The sequence below is a fragment of the Triturus cristatus genome, chromosome 3_2, assembly GCF_964204655.1.
Source record: "Triturus cristatus chromosome 3_2, aTriCri1.1, whole genome shotgun sequence".
Classification (NCBI taxonomy): Eukaryota; Metazoa; Chordata; class Amphibia; order Caudata; family Salamandridae; genus Triturus; species Triturus cristatus.
The window spans coordinates 197,459,805-197,479,791 of record NC_140584.1 but is presented as its reverse complement, the minus strand read 5'-3'; the positions used below and the strand labels follow the sequence as shown (position 1 = coordinate 197,479,791).

Genomic DNA, 19,987 nt, shown 5'->3' with positions numbered 1-19,987 from the left:
CAGTTGTAGCTGTTAATAAGGTCTGATGAGTGGAACTCAAATCACTGCTGCTGCAGTGGTAACAAAACTCCATCCTAGGCAGGGAAGAGCCTTGAACTTGTGTTTTATTGCATTGCAGGCGAGGAGTTGCAACTTTCTTTATCATATAGGGGTACAAGAGATTTATTTTTAGCAGACAGACATTAGAGTGCAAGACTAAAATCAGAACATTGGAATGTTTAGAGCTCATTGAAGACAAAAGTAGTGGCTCAGGGCCAATAATGCCTGGAGTATGCCATCTGCTCCAACATTACAATAATTGACTTTCTGTTTCTGCCTTTTTAATGTAGAAGTTACTACCCCCAGTGAGTGGAATGTTCTAATAGTTTTGCAACCCTTCTTCCTGTGGCTTTAATGGTTCTATAACTTGGGTTCAGGGCACTTAACAACCATTTTTTCTTTCTGCAGCGGGCAGTAAATTCTAGGTGATATAAAAGACATTGGACAGACTTCTCATTCTGCCCTCCAGGTCTCCTTGTGAGAACTGCAGTTAAATATGATTCGGTTCGCTCCACCTCGTTGGATCTTTATGTCCATATAAATGAAAAGCTTGTTTTATGAAAATAGGAAATTGACAGGGGTCTTCTTTAGTTGAACCAAATGTGGACTCAAGGTTGAACTATGCCTTTGGCGTCTTTAAAGACAACTTTACTAGACGCCTAAACTCTGTTAAATATGCTCAAATGTGGCTTGTTTTGCACCAGGGGCACCTTTCTCTCCATACTCGCAAGGAACTATACCTGGAATATACTTTCCAGGAGCTAAAATGCTTTAGAGAACATGTTGTTAGAAACACATAAATACAATTTATCTGCAAACTAGCAAGATCTCTCTAAAATGAAGTGAAACGCCAAGCACCAGTCTATCTCTGAACCTGCAATAACCACTTTTGGAAAAGCGAAAGAAACATTTCAGATGGTTATGGGCTCGTAGGCACCAGTCCTACCAATGCTGACAGTGACCCACCGGTATGAATTAACCGTGCCATCATTGTGGGGAAAAAAATAGTCAGAAGTGACTAGCTGATGAAAAGAAGGCTGCAGGCCCACTGGTCTGTTTTAGGGGGATTCACTATAAAACAACAGCATGGCTCAAATTGTGATTATAGCAATAACTGCCACCAAGAGGATGAGGGTGACAAACAAATGTCCCTTGCACTTCAATTCAGAACATGTATGCAGCTTAAGAGGGGCTGATGGTACATAGAAATGTACGGTGGTCGTCTGAATATGCAAGTAGTCTTGTGATACATATAGTCAGATTTTTGTTTGTTCTTTTTACATGTTAACAACCGGGTAGACATGGCAATGCTGATGTCCAAGGTTAAATCAAATAAGAGCATGGTGACAGATTTACCTATATATGTTGGGATAGAAATTTGTTATTGCACTTCTCTTCCTTTTCATGTATTATAGACTGAGTTTGGTGCTGAATATGGTTAAAAATACAACATTGCTGTTTGTTGCTGAGATTCATAAAAATGGAGAAAAGACAATTCGGTTGAAAAAGGGCTTGTAATAAACAACAAAGGTAGCATAACATGATAGCACCTTCTGCCCTAGCTCCTGTTCCGTTCTTCTCACTCTCCTGTTTCCCTTCAGGGCTTTGAATCAGCTTTGCGGGCCATAAGTGGTATTCAAAAAATGTTTGCATGTCCTTAAAATGATCTTGCACATGTAAGACGAAAGATAAATTTTTATGAAAATATAACAATAAGGCTAGGAGGAGTGCACTCACTTTTTATGAAGCTCAATAAGCGACTGGATCCTTTAGCAGTTTAAGCAACCATTAGAATATATCGAAGCTAATTGTTTGATGGAAGAGTTATGTGGTTGTGGATGAGTGTCACTGCTACAAACATGTATTGGACTAAGAAGAACCAGGTGAAATTTAGATCTTTAACATTCATTGCTTTTAATTTGTTGGTGACAGCTTTACAGAGTTGAAACAAGCCTTTATTGTAGTTTTCCTTCCATGTAGATCACCCAAATAAGGAATATGGTGAAAAGAGAGAAAGCATCACACTTCCTAAAGCTATTGTCATTAAAAAGGCCATCGAATCTGATCATCAACAATATAAAGACAAAGAAAATGAATTCAGAAAGGCAGGTCTTCTCCTTGTTAAGGTAAGAGTGTATTCAATGGCTTCTTCATATGTCTCTATATCTCTCTCCTTATAGGTTTTTCTAGAGCACCGAAATAATGTATCTGATAGAGACTTCTAGCTGCAGATTCCGTACCTTAGAATTATCTCCATCCGTCAGACTGGATCCGGAAATGTTTAACAAGCAGTACCCCTGCGAGCCGGTAGGTGCATCGTTCTGCACCATGTGGCGTCGTCCTCGCTGGAAGTGACATGCGTGATGCCTATATAGGCGCCACCCCAGCTTGCTGATGTGAGTTCTTTTCTTTCCGCGCCAGTCAGCGCTGATCCGGAGAAGAGCTTCCCGTTAGTCAATTTTCAACTACATTTGTACAACTTTTTGTTGAGTCTTCTTGAGTTTTTCCTCCTGTTATGGCAGGGATGTCCTCTCGGAAGGCTGGCTTCAAGACCAGTTGTGCCTGTCACTGCTCGATGTCGATAACAGACCCGCATCTTGTATGCCTTTGGTGCCTTGAGCGCAAACATGATCCTAAGGCCTGCTCCGATTGCCCTGCCCTGAACCAGAAGGAATGAAAGGGAGTCATCCCTCAAGCTCCTAGTGGCTCGATGTCTGACACCGTGAGGATCCAGATCCCAGTCGAGAGTAAGATCCTGGAAGCGGTCACTGAGTCCGAGATCCTCTTTGCACTCAAGTCGTCGGCCATTTGGGTAAGTCCCACCACAAGCAGAAGAAGAAGTTGAAGAGATCTTCAGCTTTGCCTCATACTTTGGACAATGAAAAGAGGGAGCATTGACATCCAAGACCTGGCTCCAGTGCCTGAGCTGTCTCCACGCCTTCCCGAGTTTCTGGGAACCAGAGCGACCTCCACCCAATTAAGAGAGTTTTATGAGGTTGTGCACCTCATATTTGGGCGGCCCCTCTCCCTCTAGCACGTCTTGGGGACCCACGGGTTCAGAAGAGGCCCCTACTGGATCCATGCCGGTGGCTTCGGCCTTGGCACCAGTCGGGCTCCTTGGATCCACAGATGGATCCGGACCGGCACCAGTTGTACTAGTTTAACCATCAACAGCGTCAATCCCGATGCCGATGCTCCTAGCGCCGCCGTCCCCGTTCTGATCCCCAGCTCCCACAGGAAGCCAGAGGGTGTCGCCTGGCGCCGACTCCGGGCACCGACCGGAGACAGGCCGGAGCCTGAGCCCTATCCTTATTGGTTAGGACTCGGGCAGGAGTGAGAGGGGTCACTGTACCCTGAAGAATACCAGCCTTATGATGCAAACATGGTTTAGTGTGAGGATTTGGTGGATGCCAGTGGACTGGACACCTCTCCAGATACTGGCATGCATTCTCTCACTACAGTGTCTACAGAGGAGGGAGCATCATTTGAAATGTTGGATGGGAAGGCGGCAGAAGTCCTGGAACTTTACTTACCCTTGGTAGCAATCAAGACGAATGTGCTTGTCAAAAGTGCTTCAACTGGTATTGTCCACCTCAGAACCGCTTCTCCCATTTAATGACGTTACTTGATACTTGGTCCAAGCCCAACACAGGAGCTCCTGTGAACAGGACAATTGCCTGCCGCCATGCCTCTTCCCAGGGGACACCAACTTCCTTGCGCAACACCCTACCCCAGAGAGCTTGGTGGTACAAGCCTCCTCTTCACTCGTAAATCCCTGCATTCCCAACCACACTACCGGATCAGGAATCCAAGAGGCTGGACAACTTAGGCAAGAAAATGTTTTCTTGCACCAGCCTGGCACTGCAATCCATGAACACCGCAGGCCTTTTGGCCTGCTATTCCCGCTCTCTATGGGATACAGCTGGGCAGGTGCTGCCCCTACGGTCCTGGAGGAAGCCTGAGCCGTACTCTCCCAGACTTTTGCCTACGGGAGAGACACAGCTTAGTTTACGTTTCATAGACAGTGGCCTTACTGCACCACGCCTGATTGAGGATGACTGGCTTTTCTGAGGATGTCCAGACATCGATTATGGACATGCCCTTTCATGGCTCCCATCTCTTCAGAGACAAGGCAGATTCATCACTGGAGTACTTTATGGGCAGCAGGGCTATGGCCAGGTACTTGTTCCGTTTCATGGTCCCTGGTCATCCCCAGTTCGCCTTTCGTGGCCACTGAGGGGCTTCCAGACGCATCTGTACCCTCCCAGCCACTGTGGCGTGCAAGCTTCCCAGTCTCTGCATGGCTGAGCATGCAGTATCCACAGACACTGTGGGTCAGGAAGCCATAGGTCGGACCAGTCCACCCGCACCCTCCAAACACTTATAGTCTGCCCTCTTACCTTCATGGGCACCCAGTGGGGAGGGAGGATCTGCCATCACATGCCCCAATGGCGGTCTCTAACATCAGACCAGTGAGTTTTGCAGATCATTTGAAGGGGCTACTCTCTTCCCTTCTGAACTACCCCTCTCTTCATGGCACCTGCTTATGACAAAATGATGGAGGACCACCTATCCCTTCTCCGCCAGGAAGTGACGGCTCTCTTGGCCAAGGGATCCATAGAGAGAGTGTCAATGCCAGAAATAGGTTATGGTTTCTATTCCCTCTACTTTCTGGTGCCCAAGAAGGACTGAGGCCTTCATCCTATCCTAGACCCGTGCCCTCTCAATTTCTTCCTCAAGTAGGAGAAGTTCAAAATGCTAATACTTGCTCACGTCCTGTCTGCCCTGGATGCAGGAGACTGGATGATAGCATTGGACTTTCAGGACTCATATTTCCACATTCTCATACTGAGTGCCCACAGCTCACTGTGCTCTCTTTTGGCCTTACCAGCGCCCCTTGGGTGTTCACCAAGGTGATGGTGGTGGTTGCAGCTCATATGCGGAGATCAGGGGTACCAGTCTGCCCCTATCTCGATGACTGGATGTTTCAGCCCCTGTCCTGGATTTCGGTGAGACTGACTCTGAGGCTGCTGGGCCTCATGGCCTCCTGTATTCTGCTTGTGCACATGCCCGCTGACATATGTGGGCTCTACAGTAGGACCTGCAGTCCCAGTGGGAGCAGCATCAGGGTAATTACTCTGACATGGTTGAGATCTTGGAGGGATCTACAAAAGATCTGCAATGGTGGTTAATGAACCGCGACTGGGTCAGCGACAGATCCCTCTCCCTTCCCCAACCAGATCTTACAGTAGTGGCAGATGTATCACTCCAGAAATGGGGCACCCATCTGGGAGAAGTGGAGATCAGACGCCTCTGGGCTCCGGCGGAATCCAGACCACACCAACCTGTTGGAGCTCCAGGCAATCCGGCTGGCATTAAAAGCCTTTCTACCCTCCATCAAGTAAGGCTAGTACAGTTTTTCATGGCTTCTTGACAAGGGGCAGCAGCGGTGTGGGGCCATGGACCCCTTGTCAAGAAGCCCTACGTCTCTGGACATGGTTGGAACATCAGGGCATATCCCTGGTGGTTCAACACCTGGCTGGCTCTCTGAACGCCAGTGTGGACAAACTGAACCGAAGATGCCTAGCAGATCACAAATGGCGTCTCCATACAGAGTTGGTGCAATGTCTCTTCCAGCAGTGGGGCGGGTGGGGTGGTGCCTTGGTTAGATCTGTTTGCAACCGACGAGAATGCGCAATGCCATTTTTTAGATTTTTGAAAGATTTGCAACATTGCAACTCGTGGTCTTCACATCTGACCAGACAAACTGGTGCATAGTAGGAGAGCTTCCTTTCTACCGAAAGTGTTCACTCCCTGTCATGTAGGCCAGTCCATCACCTACTTTTTATGCTCTGCCACATCTCTGTAAAGAAGAGGAGCGACTTCATCGTCTGGACCCGAAAAGAGCGTTGGCGTTCTACCTTGACCACACGCAAGAGTTCCGGGTGAACAACCAACTCTTTGTGGGGAGCGACCACACTAAAAAGTTCCAGGTGAACAACCAACTCTTTGTGGGGAGGCATTGCCTCGCCTGAAATACAGATACTTCTAGGTCCATACCCTTCTTCCAGACACCCAACAAGGGCGGTGTCTCAGCCCTTCTATGTCTGGCGATGTCTCTCTTAGCAAGGGTAAGACCAAGAAATATCAAGTGACATTTGTATCTGTTGCTACCTAGCTCCTCAGTGCTATGTAATAAAAGTAATTTCGGGGACATGGGAATATCCCAAGCCAGAACCTCGGCCAGGGATGACACAACCCCCCTCTAGAACCGAGTAAGCCCTCCACAGGCCCACACTGTATGCAAAAGGTACCATCTCCATCACCACACCGCAGACAGACAGGGAAAGTAATAAGTCCCATTCTCCACAGCTAATGTCAGGTAAAATAAGCACAATGTAAATATTTAAATTGATTCAGTCGCAGGCGAGCAGATATTGCAGCTCCTCGCAGGGACTACAAGCCTCCGCCCAACCATCGTTGTCAATATTCCCCAGATCCCTCTGCCACCCCACCCGAAGTGCACCCAATGTGGTGGTGCTATTTTGGCATGACGGAATTGTAGGTACTCATAAAATTGGCTGCGGGGCAGTGAGAATTCAGATTAGAGTTCCTGGAACGATTTAAGGATAAGGCATGCATCACATCTCCCAAAGAAGAAATGACAATGTGGTCCCAACCCTGGAAGCCCCGAAGACCTGCCACTTGGGGATTAAGTATTTTCCGCCACAGCGGGTCCCCCGCGTAAGACAACTCCACCACCCCATCCTGCGAAGGGACAGCCTCCACACCAGAATCAGCACCCTCGCTGCCAGGGGAAGAGAACTCGCATCTGATCTACTGTATAGATACTCATGAAGGGATAGATCTCCCATCACCCAGCGTTCAGCTGCATATGCCGGGTCGTCTCTTTGGCTGTACCACCATTTATCAGCGCCTGCAAATGTGAGGCCGCATGATACATTGGACATCTGCGGCTGCGATACCTCCACAGTACGTAGAGCGGAAGCATGTTCGACATGAGAGATCGGATTGGGGTAGTTCTGCAGTTGATAGAAGAGGCAGTGAAGGGATTCCATCTTGAAGATGCTGGTTCCATTTTTAGATCAAAGCAGGCTGACACTAGCAGTTGATGATGTTCTTTTACCATTTCCAATGTGTCGGAACAAACTTTATGTGTCTCTGCCCAGAGGTAACACCTAGGCCTGGGCGGAACTCGCAGAGTTTCTGAAAAAATCCGCGGAGTTCCGCAAGAGGGTGGAGTAATGCTCGGCATGGCCACCCCTTCGTCCAGAGTTTGTCTGGTCATCATCAGCTGGGACGGTCGTGGGACCAGTGCGGGAGGCAAGGTTGCTGTCCACGGTGAACTGCATCAAATGTGGTTCGATGTAATTAATATTGCCAATGAACAGAAGGACGCTGACCGCTGCCTCTCCTGAACCTGTTCACCACACACTGTGCCGGCAGTGTGCATACACCTAGTTATTGATGCCGTGCACAGTCCAAGTAAATAAGTAAATAGCATTGTAAGCAGCACCATGCTCAAGCCATTGCCTCACTGCACCGTCCCACGAAGCCGGCACGTGACAGCGTTCCACATGAACCACACACTAACATCAGACATCAGTATCGGACTCGGTATCTGGTCCCAAAGATGAGGAAGTGCATCAGGTGTGGATGAAGTGGCAAAGGAGCGGGCAAGGGCCTAGGGCTCATGAGAATTTTGAATGTTCTAGAAAGAACATTTGGACTTTCACCCTCTTTCACAAACGGCAACCTACCTTCACCTCCCCTATCTCGGCTCCTCGTCAGCCCCCCTGCCTGCTGCACCCAATCCCCAACTGAGGCCCCATCTGGCAGAAAGAAAGGCCGAAACAGGCAGAAGCCTGGAGTGCCCCTCTCTACTGCTTCCCTCCTTCTTTCCTGAGATCTCTCTTACAGGCAGACACAGGACACACTATCAGTTGGTGTGAGGGTTATATGGTCAGGGACTACCGAATTTCCCCCTCCCCCCCCTGGGCATAAACCCATTTGTAATGAGGGACATGAGAGGTAATGACTTTTGGAGGCGGGGGTCGAACAACCCCCGGCCGTATTTATTAAAACATGAAAACAAATCAAAATTTTAAGAAATAAACATTATTTACACGAAGTTATACGCAGAAACATTACACAACATTTGATTACAATTAATATGCACAGATTTCAGATGGCTAACCTTAACATATCACTAATACATAGTTTTCCTATCCGAATCTAACATAAAGATCATAATCATACATTAATTACTTTCTGCGTATCCTATTTGGGCCTACAGCAAGGTCATTAACTGGTGTCAGATCCTTATCACTTACCACGCCCCCGCCTAGGGTTGCGCATGCGCAGGGGGCCCGCTTACCGAGAGGGTACTTCCCCCCCTCCCCCGGTTACCCCCATACGATCCCTGAACTCCACGCCCATTTTGGGGGGTCTTGCACTGTGCGCCCTTTAATGACGTCCATGCCAGTGCGGGGTGGCCAACCAGCCTAAGAGAAAGCGTGACTCCCCCCCTTCCCTTCCCCGCACCCATCCAGCCAACCGGATGTACCGCCCCTGGAGTTCTAGGAGAGACCCCTTGTCCCTCCCCCTGGGCGACCCCATTCGAGAATGATGCCGCCCCCTAAGGACCTTAAATTTACTGCTCACTAGTCATGACCTTACCGCCTGACCAAGGAATAGCAATAAATACGACGATTGAAGACCTACAAACGGGAGAAAACGCCTAAGGAAGGAATCACACCGTCAATTACAAAACACCCATTAAATACCTTGCAACAGGGGATGGAGGGTGGGAAAACAAAGCAGTTAAGCAGCCTCCTGAGGGCTGCGACCAGATGCTGGGAGAGCGCGGGACCAAGAGATCGGGTCCCACGCTCCCCAGCCTTTTAAACTACTACTTGAAGGCAGACCAGTTCTAACTGGTATGACCCCCCCAGCCCCATGACCCGGAAGCGCCTTAATCGCTTCCGGGCCATGGGTCGCCGTCACCAGCCAATCGCGGACAAGGCGCGCCCACCGCGTCATGATGACGCGGTGGTCCGCGCCCCTGTGTGGACATGCGGGGGGGGAGGGGGTCGGTGCCCCGCCATATTTGCGGCGTGGCCGATCCCGGCCCCGCCTTTCGATATGGTCAGGGACTACCGAATTTCCCCCTCCCTCCCCCCCCCCCGGGCATAAACCCATTTGTAATGAGGGACATGAGAGGTAATGACTTTTGGAGGCGAGGGTCGAACAACCCCCGGCCGTATTTATTAAAACATGAAAACAAATCAAAATTTTAAGAAACAAACATTATTTACACGAAGTTATACGCAGAAACATTACACAACATTTGATTACAATTAATATGCACAGATTTCAGATGGCTAACCTTAACATATCACTAATACATAGTTTTCCTATCCGAATCTAACATAAAGATCATAATCATACATTAATTACTTTCTGCGTATCCTATTTCGGCCTACAGCAAGGTCATTAACTGGTGTCAGATCCTTATCACTTACCACGCCCCCGCCTAGGGTTGCGCATGCGCAGGGGGCCCGCTTACCGAGAGGGTATTTCCCCCCCCCCCCCCCCCGGTTACCCCCATACGTTCCCTGAACTCCACGCCCATTTTGGGGGGGTCTTGCACTGTGCGCCATTTAATGACATCCATGCCAGTGCTGGGTGGCCAACCAGCCTAAGAGAAAGCGTGACTCCCCCCCTTCCCCGCACCCATCCAGCCAACCGGATGTACCGCCCCTGGAGTTCTAGGAGAGACCCCTTGTCCCTCCCCCTGGGCAACCCCATTCGAGAATGATGCCGCCCCCTAAGGACCTTAAATTTACTGCTCACTAGTCATGACTTTACCGCCACAGGCCAGCATAGTTGCCCAACTATCTGGCCCCCCCCAACCTATCCCTCAGAAAGGTCATGCCCCTCCCCTCAGACCCTCTAGCCAAGCCATGAAATTCTCTAACATTAAGTCATTACCCAACCTAGTCAAATGGACCCCGTCTTTTAAGAAGCACGGTTCCCCCCTAACACACCCATGTGCAATGCACTGTAATTTGGAAGATCTGAACAGTTTCCCTATTTTATTATTGACCCTCTTTAACGAGTGGTTCAAAGCTCTCACAGAGTCCCCCCCTCTCCATTTAAATCTGGGTACCATGTGTGACCAAACTATGTAGCAACCCTGGCACACCTTTGCTAACCAACCAATCTCAGAGATCAACTTCTCAAACAAGACCCTCCTGCCCAACGTGACCAAGTCATTGCCCCCCAGGTGTAAAATAACGATAGCGGGAGGAGGACTGTGTCTCTTCAGAAGATCAATCATAAAGCCCCTAAATTGACTAAGGCAAAGGCCCCCCTTTCCATGAAAAGATACTGCGAAGCCCATCTGTTCTGCCCGTTTCCTATAATCACCTGCAAGAAAAACAGATTTCATACGCAGTACATATGAATGCCCCACAATCCACACATTACGTGACCCTGTGACCTGTAGCTTTGATGATCGTTGCGGAGAATGTTGTTGCTGGGATGATGGCAGTTCCCCCCCTGCGTGACAGGCTTGAGAAACTGTGAAGAAAATGACAGACAGGGAAGCATCAGTACATAATTATAATGCCTCCTCACAACATGTGCAGCCGCACATAACGCTTATAACTATTGGAAACCCATCGTCCAATCCGCTGTACTTTACTGGAGTGCAACCCCCTAGCCGTTGCCTCAGTGGCAGCCCCTATCCTGAAAGAATGGGTTCCGAAAAGTCTTGGATTCATGCCTGCCTTGCCGATTGCCATATCCAAGACTGTTTTGAACTGGTACCTGGTAAGTGGTGTACCGTCCGCATGTAATAGCAATGCTCCGCCCAACGCGCTGTTCCTCAGACCGAGGTAATTTTCCAGATGCATTACCGGGCAACACGGGTTGTTTCGCGCCCTATGCAGTACCACCCCTTCTCCCCGAGCTTCCTGATCGGTTTTAGACTTTTTGATTGTCAAAAGCAAAATGTCACCTTGTACCTTTACGTACTCCATTAAGAGCCCGCCCTGACTATCTTGCTTGTTGCGTGCCACCAATTCACCCACTCTGAATGCCCCATAAAAAGCTAATGCGAAGGCAGCTCTGAATAATAGAGTCTCCCCCACTGAACTGCAGACAGCACCCAGCGCCGTCAGCAGCGCACTCAGCCGCTCCAACCCTATTGGCTGCCTGGTGTCAGGAATCCCACCTTGGATTCGTCGCCACCCCTTCAATGCCTTTTTCACAATGAAACTATTTGTGGGATCATTCGCGTCTCTAATCTGCGCAAAGAAGGAAACTGCTGCTACATGTCGCCTGGCTGCAGCCGCTGTGCGCCCCCCCCTTATGTAGGCTGTCTAAAAACAAGAGAAATGCGCCTGACGTATGCCATCTCTCCTCCCATTCTGGCCCCAAAAAAGTACAGTAAGACCAAAACGCCCCTTCATAAGCTTTCCTGGTCCCAGGGGCTAGGCTAGCCGCCACGAGGTTCTGTAGTTGGGGGCACCAATCTGCCAAAGAACTTCGGGAAAGTGTGCTGATGTTGCCTCCGCAGATGGTAGATGGTCCCTGAAAACCTGCATCTTGAAGCGAGAGAGTGCGTTAGCTGCATTATTGCGCACTCCCGGGACATGCTTTGCCCTAAACTGTACATTTAATTTCATACATAACAGCACTATCTCTTTCAACAGGCGAAGAATCATTTTACACCTCGCCGCCTGTTGATTGATGGATTCTACCACTGTCATGTTATCAGACCAAAAGATTACAGACTGATTCTGCAGGTCCTGGGGCCATACCGTCAAAGCAACCCAAATGGGAAACAATTCCAAAAAACCTATGTTAGCTGTTAATCCACACTCAAACCACCAATCCGGCCACGGCTAGGCCACCCACTGGTTCCCAAGTATGGCACCAAATCCCACACTACCCGCCGCGTCAGTCCATAAACCTAAGGCAGGCGAAGAAGTGGGTGGACCGGGCCATACTACTCTGCCATTGAAATCCTCCAGGAATGCAATCCAAATCCGCATATCCTGGCGAACCTCAGATGACAGTCGCGTGTGATGGTGTTTCTCGTGTAAGCCTGCCATAGCTTGCGAAATGGAGCGAGAGAATGGTCGAGCCATAGGTATCACCCTTAGTGCAAAATTCAACTGGCCTACAACTTGCTGCAACTGATGTAGTGTCACCTTGTCCTTTAACACACACTGCTGCAATGCAGCACGGAATTTCATTATCTTTTGTTCAGGTAACCTAAAACAGCCCTGTACTGAATCAATTTCAATGCCTAGGAACTCAATTGTGGTTGTTGGCCCTACTGTCTTCCCTGAAGCCAGTGGGACCCCGAATTTACGCATGAGTCCACAGAACTCCTCCAATGCCACCAAACATACCTGAGAGCCTGCCGGTCCCAAAAAGAGAAAATCATCTAGGTAATGCATCACAAAACGATGTCCTGTCATTTGTCTGAAAACCCACTCCAAAAATGAACTAAATTTTTCAAAGTAAGCACAGGAAACTGAACAACCCCTAGGCATGCACCTATCCATGTAAAACTGCCCCTGAAATGAAAAACCCAGCAAATGATGATCCAAAGGATGCACTGGCAATAGTCGGAATGCAGATTCAATATCAGATTTCGCCAGCCAGGCTCCCGGACCCAAAACCCTCAACATCTCAACTGCCTGGTCAAAGGACGCATATTTTACATTGCAAAGTTCTTCATTGATGGCATCATTCAAGGACTTGCCTCTGGGTGATGACAGATTATGAATCAACCTAAACTCCCCCTCTTCCTTTTTTGGTACCACCCCTAGGGGGGAACAAACAAAATTAGGCACCGGGGGAACATCAAATGGACCCACTATTCTGCCTAAGCCCAATTCCTTCTTAATCTTTTGCACTACAACCCTTGTGTTTGATCTGACAGACAATTGATTCCTGCACCCAGATGTCCCTTTGTAATCCCCCACCGGTATCCTGAAACCATACAAGAACCCTTCCTGAAGCATCCTGGCTGTAGCATGATCTGGATACCTATTTAGCCAGGGATTCATCGCAAGGACATCAATGGGTGAATGCGTTACCTTTTCCATTTCCTCCTCAGTCCTGTTTTTTACCCCCTCTTGGCCCTGAAAAGGTGTTCCCTTTCTTAAGGCACTTTGACTCTGGGTGAGAGGGGTGATTACATATGGCACATGCGTGCCTGAATTTACAGGTGCCTTGGGCTCTAGTACAGGACTTCCTATTAAAGTCCCAACACACTCCCTTTCGCTTTCCCCCTTTCTCAGTGGCCGGCGCCGCCGCACCGGAGTGCCCTGACCGAAAGGGCTGTTGTGGCGGCGAAGTGTGTGCCTTGCCCCAATTCTGACCTGTACTGCCCGACTGCCCTGGGCCAAACTGATCAAACCAAGAAATAGAATCCACCCTATCCCATGTGAGTGAAGGGTCAAACTCTTTTGCCTTCCTGAAGTTCATATCATAGTCCTTCCACCCCACACCCCCGTATTTATCATGCGCCATTGCCACCCTGCTTTGGTAACAAGCCATTTCAGCTTGCATATTAGGTGTACGTTCAGCCACTATGGCCATATACACTGAAAATGCCCTTATCCAGTTTGTCCATGTCTCCTCCACCCTGAATCTAGACATTTCCGCCCGCCACTCACTGGGAAGCATCAAATCTTTTTGTTGCTTTGCATAATCCATTTCCCTGTTCTCCATCAACAAGGAAAACATGTTTACATACGCCCCAGCCCAAATCAATTCTTTCACATCTTTTGCAACATGGCGCGCCAAATATTCCTTCCTGGAAGGTAACACTCCGGCGCCCAACAAAGGTAAAGCCAGCTCCTTACCCGCTGGCTCTGCCGTCTTGTCTTTTCCACTGTCGCTTTGCTGATGCCCTGGCTGTACTTGCTGGGCCTTCTCCGCGCCCAAGCTCTGTTCTCCGCCCGGGGCTGCCATGATCTTTGCCACCAATCTTTGTGCCTCTGCCAAAGGATCGGTGCCCGCCGCCAAGGGCAACACCCCCCCCTTACCTAACCATGGAAGAACTGCCGCTATTTGAGTGGCTAATTCCGACGGGACCTGCCCACCCCCGGCTGGTGATGGTACCGGGGCCACAGGGTTCAAGACAGGAGCATTGGGGCCTGCTGGGGACACAACTGGGATGACACATGGCACCACCGCTTCAATCACAGGGGCCACCGGAACTGGTGCAGGTACTGGCACTGGTAACCCTGGGATGTTAGGCACTAAATCAGGAGTTTCTGGCGCTGCTGGGAGACCGGACGGGCCACCCCCACCCGGTGTCTCTAGAGGTGCCACTATTCTGGGATCCTGGATCTTACCCTTCTTATGTCTAACCCTCTTAGGGAGAGCCTCCAATTCCCCCCTTGGTTTTGGGGGTACTATTGTCCGCTTCGGCCTCCCAGGCGGCCCACCCTGCTCCTCCACCTTCTGCCTGAGCTCAGCCAGGCTATGGCCCATTTGCTCCACCTTGCCCCACCTCCTATCCATAGTCGCCATCCTACGCATCATTGCCTCTAGCATATGCTCCATGCACGAACGCTTGGTTCCCCGCTTCCCTGACATGCTATGCTATGCCCCACAAGCCTATCCTTCAATACCCCTGCCCCAACTCAATTCAACTTGCTCTTTACCTGGGGAAAAAACAAGCGACACAGCCTTAGCGCAATATAACAATCACAATATTGAAGACACTGTACCTGCCCCCCTTAAAACTCACACATGAAGTCCGGTACACTGCAATTGCGGGAAAATGCGGGCCAGCCGTACAACTATAGCGAAATACTACACCCTGTTTCGCCAAATATACCCCAATTCAGATTAGATACCAATGTATTCACTTGTATGCCCCGAGATGCTATGATGAGGCCCACGAAAATTCCCAATGCGTTGCCTCACAAGAGCAGTAATTAATAAAAGATCCACCTGAACAGACTCAATGAAGAATTTGAACCTCTAACCTTGAGTAAGAGCCCCAGCCTTTAAATATCAGGCCACAATGACAATTGCTCCTAACAAATAGTACCGTTGGTGCCCAATCCCATCAAAATTACGAGCTCCGGTCCCCCAGATCAGCCCCCTGGGCCCCCCCCCTTGATGACTACCTTATCGGCGCGTGCGCTTGCGCGCGCCCTGCACCAAACCTCACGAGCCTCCGCTGAACCACACGCCGCCGATCGCTATGCAGGCAGCTCTGCCGGTTCTCGTACTCGCGCTGCCCCGGACGATCCGCTCCAACCTCTTAAACCGGGAAAAGACGCGACGACGCGACCTCCAGACCCGGAACCGCGACGAAAAAACACCGGCGCTGCAGGCAGATAAAGTCCTCGTCCTCGTCACGAACCTGCAGAAAACAAAAAAAAAAAACAAAGCAGTTAAGCAGCCTCCTGAGGGCTGCGACCAGATGCTGGGAGAGCGCGGGACCAAGAGATCGAGTCCCACGCTCCCCAGCCTTTTAAACTACTACTTGGGGGCAGACCAGTTCTAACTGGTATGACCCCCCAGCCCCATGACCCGGAAGCGCCTTAATCGCTTCGGGGCCATGGGTCGCCGTCACCAGCCAATCGCGGACAAGGCGCGCCCACCGCGTCATGATGACGCGGTGGTCCGCGCCCCCGTGTGGACATGCGAGGGCGGGGGAGGATGGGGTCGGTGCCCCGCCATATTTGCGGCGGGGCCGATCCCGGCCCCGCCTTTCGAGTCTGTGGGAGGAATGTCATACATAGGGTGTGCTGTTTATCGATGTGAGGGTTGGTCTGTGCCATACGCAGTGCGCGCTATTGGTCTGTGTGATTGAAAGCAGGCTGGTGTACACCTGCTCTGAAAGATTCTCACTGTGAGACCACACGAGGTGCCTCTGCCTAAAGCTACCTTTGATTCCGGTCACGCGCACACATGTGATTACAAGCCCGGAACAGGAACAACAAAGGCTGTACTGGGGACAGTGCAGAACTTGTAGTGCCATACTCCGAAACGGTGTTAATATACCTAGTATGTCCCCAAAACCCACACACAGCATTTCATCATTCAGTCTCAATATATTTTTAGCGCTGTCGGTGTGAGGCTGTGCGCATAAATCATGCTACATCAGGAATGCACGCATGTTTATACCATCACACTGCAGCGCTGCAAGCAACCCCCCTGTCTCAGTGCACAAGTCCTAAAAAAAGAAGTGGGGGGACGCTCCAAGTTAGGTGGTGTGACCGGAAGAGACGTCACAACAGGAAGTGACGTAATGGAATGTAGTCCCCTCTCATTAACAAAGGTTACAAGGCATGGGGGTAGGTTCAAAGGGCATCAGCAGCTCAATGAATAAGCACTGGCATAGCCAATAGGTCTCGCCTTTGGGATCTTATAAGTGTTTAGTTATCCAGCACAATATCCTTGGTGCAACAACATCAACTGTTGCATGGCTAAACACTTATAAGGTCCCAAAGGCGAGACCTGTTGGCTATGCCAATGCTTGTTTGACTTGCTAACAAAATGCGGGTGTACACCTAGCATTATCCGCATGATGTATCAATATATTCATCATCATTGTTTATTTTAATATAACACCTATTAGCAGATTTTTTTTACGATCTCTATGCACTATTCATAACAAATGTTACTTTTGCCTCATTTAATATTACTCGATTTACAAACCTTGGAGGTTTAAATGTTCAGATTGCCATGTCAGGATTCTTACATTTAATCCAAGCCTCATGACAGATGTTAGTAGGGAGTGGTTAACATTCTGAGCCACCTTACCGGGTATAAACTATTATATTTGTATTACATATTCCCAATGTTTAACAAATATTCTACAAGGGATGCTAAAAAAAAAAAATTCCCAGTCTAGACATATTTTTTAATGATTCACAACGTGAATGGGTATTTCCGCTGCATCAAATACAGCTTTAATCTCAATGTAATATCTAATTTGTTTTTGGTGCACATAGATGAGTATGTGTTAATAAGATGGTACTCAGTTCAAATGTACCTGTCTACTATGAGTTTTTAACTATATGTGTTTTGCGTCTATGAACTGAAAATGTACCACAAAAAACGTTACTGTTTCAATGGATATTTATTCATTACCTACTGGCGGTCGCCAGTAGGTAGTTATAGTTAGGACCCTGTTTCCATAGGAGAACCGCAAAATTCTATTTTGAATAACTTTGGCGCCGGTCGACGAATCCTCGCGAAATTTTCAAAACTAATGGGGCGCTACGCTCCGCTCCTACCCTGAAAGTCTCGGGGGGATTCGTCAAGCGGGGGTTGAGAAAAAAGGGGGGTCCCAAAACGCGTTTTTCCCATGCATTTTTCCATAGGACCTTTAGACACAGCTACAGCCCGAACGGCTGAACAGAGTTACTTGAAATTTGGCAGAGAGGTAGTCTACAGGTCAAGGAAGTGCCTTTTGTAGGTCTGGTGTAAATCTGTTCAGTAGTTCCTGAGAAAATAGCATTTAAATCAATATATATATCTGTGGCAGCTTACCGTGCGCTTACCGTGCGCTTACGGTAAGCTTACCGTACGCGTACGGTGCCGTGCGCGAGCGCGATTCTGATTTGCTGTTAGATCTTAGTAAACATTCGAATCGGTCGAAACCAGGAAGTGGCGGCCGCCATTTTCTCTCTCGTACTCTGAGGGGGGGAGGAAAACCAAAGTTTGATAACATGTAAAGGGGCAGGCTAGACTGCTCCTAACCACCTAGCCTTGGTTAAGGTGTCACAAAACAACCCCCAAGGCCAAAAATTTTAAAAAAATTTTTGGGGAAAAAACGCTGATTGCGCTTACGGTAAAAATTAATTAAATAAAAAAATTATCCATTCCCCCCCCCCCTACCCCCCCCCTCCCCCGTGTGCAAACGGTGCCCGCAGGGCACCTTTTGTGCATGGCATACGAACCACAGGAACATTTACTAGATTACGTTTCACAACGAAGCGCACAATATGTCCTCCGTGTGCGGACGGTGCGTGAAGCGCATCGTGCGTACATGGCCCATCCAGCGTAACGTGGGCACCGTGCGTGCACGGCACTAACTGCGTAAAGTGGGCGCTCACTGTGCGCGCACGGTGCGCGAAGCGCACGGTGCGCGAACGGAACGAACTGCGTTAAGTGGGCGTGCACGCCACGAACGGCGTAAAGTAACTTAGCATTTAAAAAACCGTACAAATTCACTGAAAAAACCATAGGTTCCACACACGTTATAGTTAGGAATTAGCATTTAAAAAACCTTGCAAATTCACTGAAAAAACCATAGGTTTCACACATGTTATAGTTAGCTGGACATTTTACTCATAAAAAACCAATGAAATTCCCCCGTTATAGTTAGTGCAGGCAACTATAACTCACGCGACCGCAATCCTCTGCTGATGCTAATACTGTATTTAGACACTTATTTGCCCATGTCTTCTTCCATTAAATTTTAGCTATACATATATTACAAATATTTTTTTTTCATAAAGACTCATATGTCATCAGCAGAGGATTGCGGTCGCGTGAGTTATAGTTGCCTGCACTAACTATAACGGGGGAATTTCATTGGTTTTTTATGAGCAAAATGTCCAGCTAACTATAACATGTGTGAAACCTATGGTTTTTTCAGTGAATTTGCAAGGTTTTTTAAATGCTAATTCCTAACTATAACGTGTGTGAAACCTATGGTTTTTTCAGTGAATTTAGATACTTATATAAGCGAGGACCCAGTCACGTAGGTAGACCAGCGCTTGAGGTCTGGGTCTGAATCACCTCAAGCTTTTCTGATTTCATTTTATGCAGTGATTGGAAAAGGGGGACGAAGAAAGGTTTAAACCTAGAAAAAAAATACTTATTTCATGCTCAGAAGCAGAATATAAACATAGGCAAATTAGGAAGAAGCTAGAATATAAATAAAAACTTGCTAGATAGGTAAAGGCTAGTGGCTCGCCAGTAATTGTTGTAAAACACGTCTGATGAGCTAGTGGTTGAAGTTGCAAACCTTCAGGTGAGGTGCTGGCAAGACCCTTAAAGAAAGGGCTGCGGGCAATGTGCACTGGAAACAAAAGTAAGGGTGTTTAAAATCAAAGGTGTAAAATGATATGCGCCCCTGCTGGCTGTTTATTCACAATAGGATTACTGGTGGTCCAGATGAGGCCTTCTCGACGATACTGCAACGTGACGTAAAATAAGGTGGAGCCTTCAGCTGGTACACACCTATTGGTACGCATGCGTCTTTCAATCTGCAACATTTGACTCATGCGCGGAGACTTTAAAAAATAAATCTAAATCCATGCCAAATATTTTGGCTTTTATGTATCTACGCATTTCCCATAGATACAAAATGGATGAACCCCGTTGACATATCAGGCCCTTTGTTCCTTGAAAGTAGACAGATAAAACAAGCATATAGTGCAAGGCATTTTCCAAGTTATGGTGCAATTTATCCGATGAGATTTCAAATGACCTTGGTGAGTAGGTCATATAACAAGTGTATGTCTTGGAATCATTTACCGCATGATGGATTCTTCCAAAATGTGTAGTCTGCAGAGCCCCTATTTTGCAGTTCAATTTGTAACATAAATAAATGACCTATTTGCATGATCTTTGGTACAGTGGGCTGTATGCTGAAGATGCAAATCTATTAAAGAAGTGCAAATGTCAATAGGATGGCTAAGAGGATGTGGCCTAACGGCCAGAGCTGCCGACTTTGGAGCTGGGGAACCATGTTCGAGTCTCAGCTTAAGGCTCAACATCCTGTGATTCTGGCCTCCCTGTGCCTACCGAAAAATGAATGTGTCTTGTGTAAAATAACTAGTGCTCATGTAAAGCGCTCCAATACCTTCAGGTAGAATTTGCGCTATATAAAACTGCCCGAAAACATTTTTTTGTGTATATCGGT

The 19,987-nt window shown here is 48.3% G+C and overlaps 1 protein-coding gene across 3 annotated transcripts in view; it reads left to right on the top strand.

Moving 5' to 3' along the window:
• PARP9 (poly(ADP-ribose) polymerase family member 9) overlaps positions 1–19,987 on the top strand; it is an 828,079-nt gene that overhangs the window by 670,700 nt on the left and 137,392 nt on the right. For all 3 annotated transcript variants that reach the window (XM_085647495.1, XM_085647496.1, XM_085647497.1), the window contains one exon: positions 2,020–2,165. In XM_085647495.1, coding sequence (XP_085503621.1) covers positions 2,020–2,165 — 146 coding nt within the window. The remainder of the gene's footprint in view (positions 1–2,019; positions 2,166–19,987) is intronic.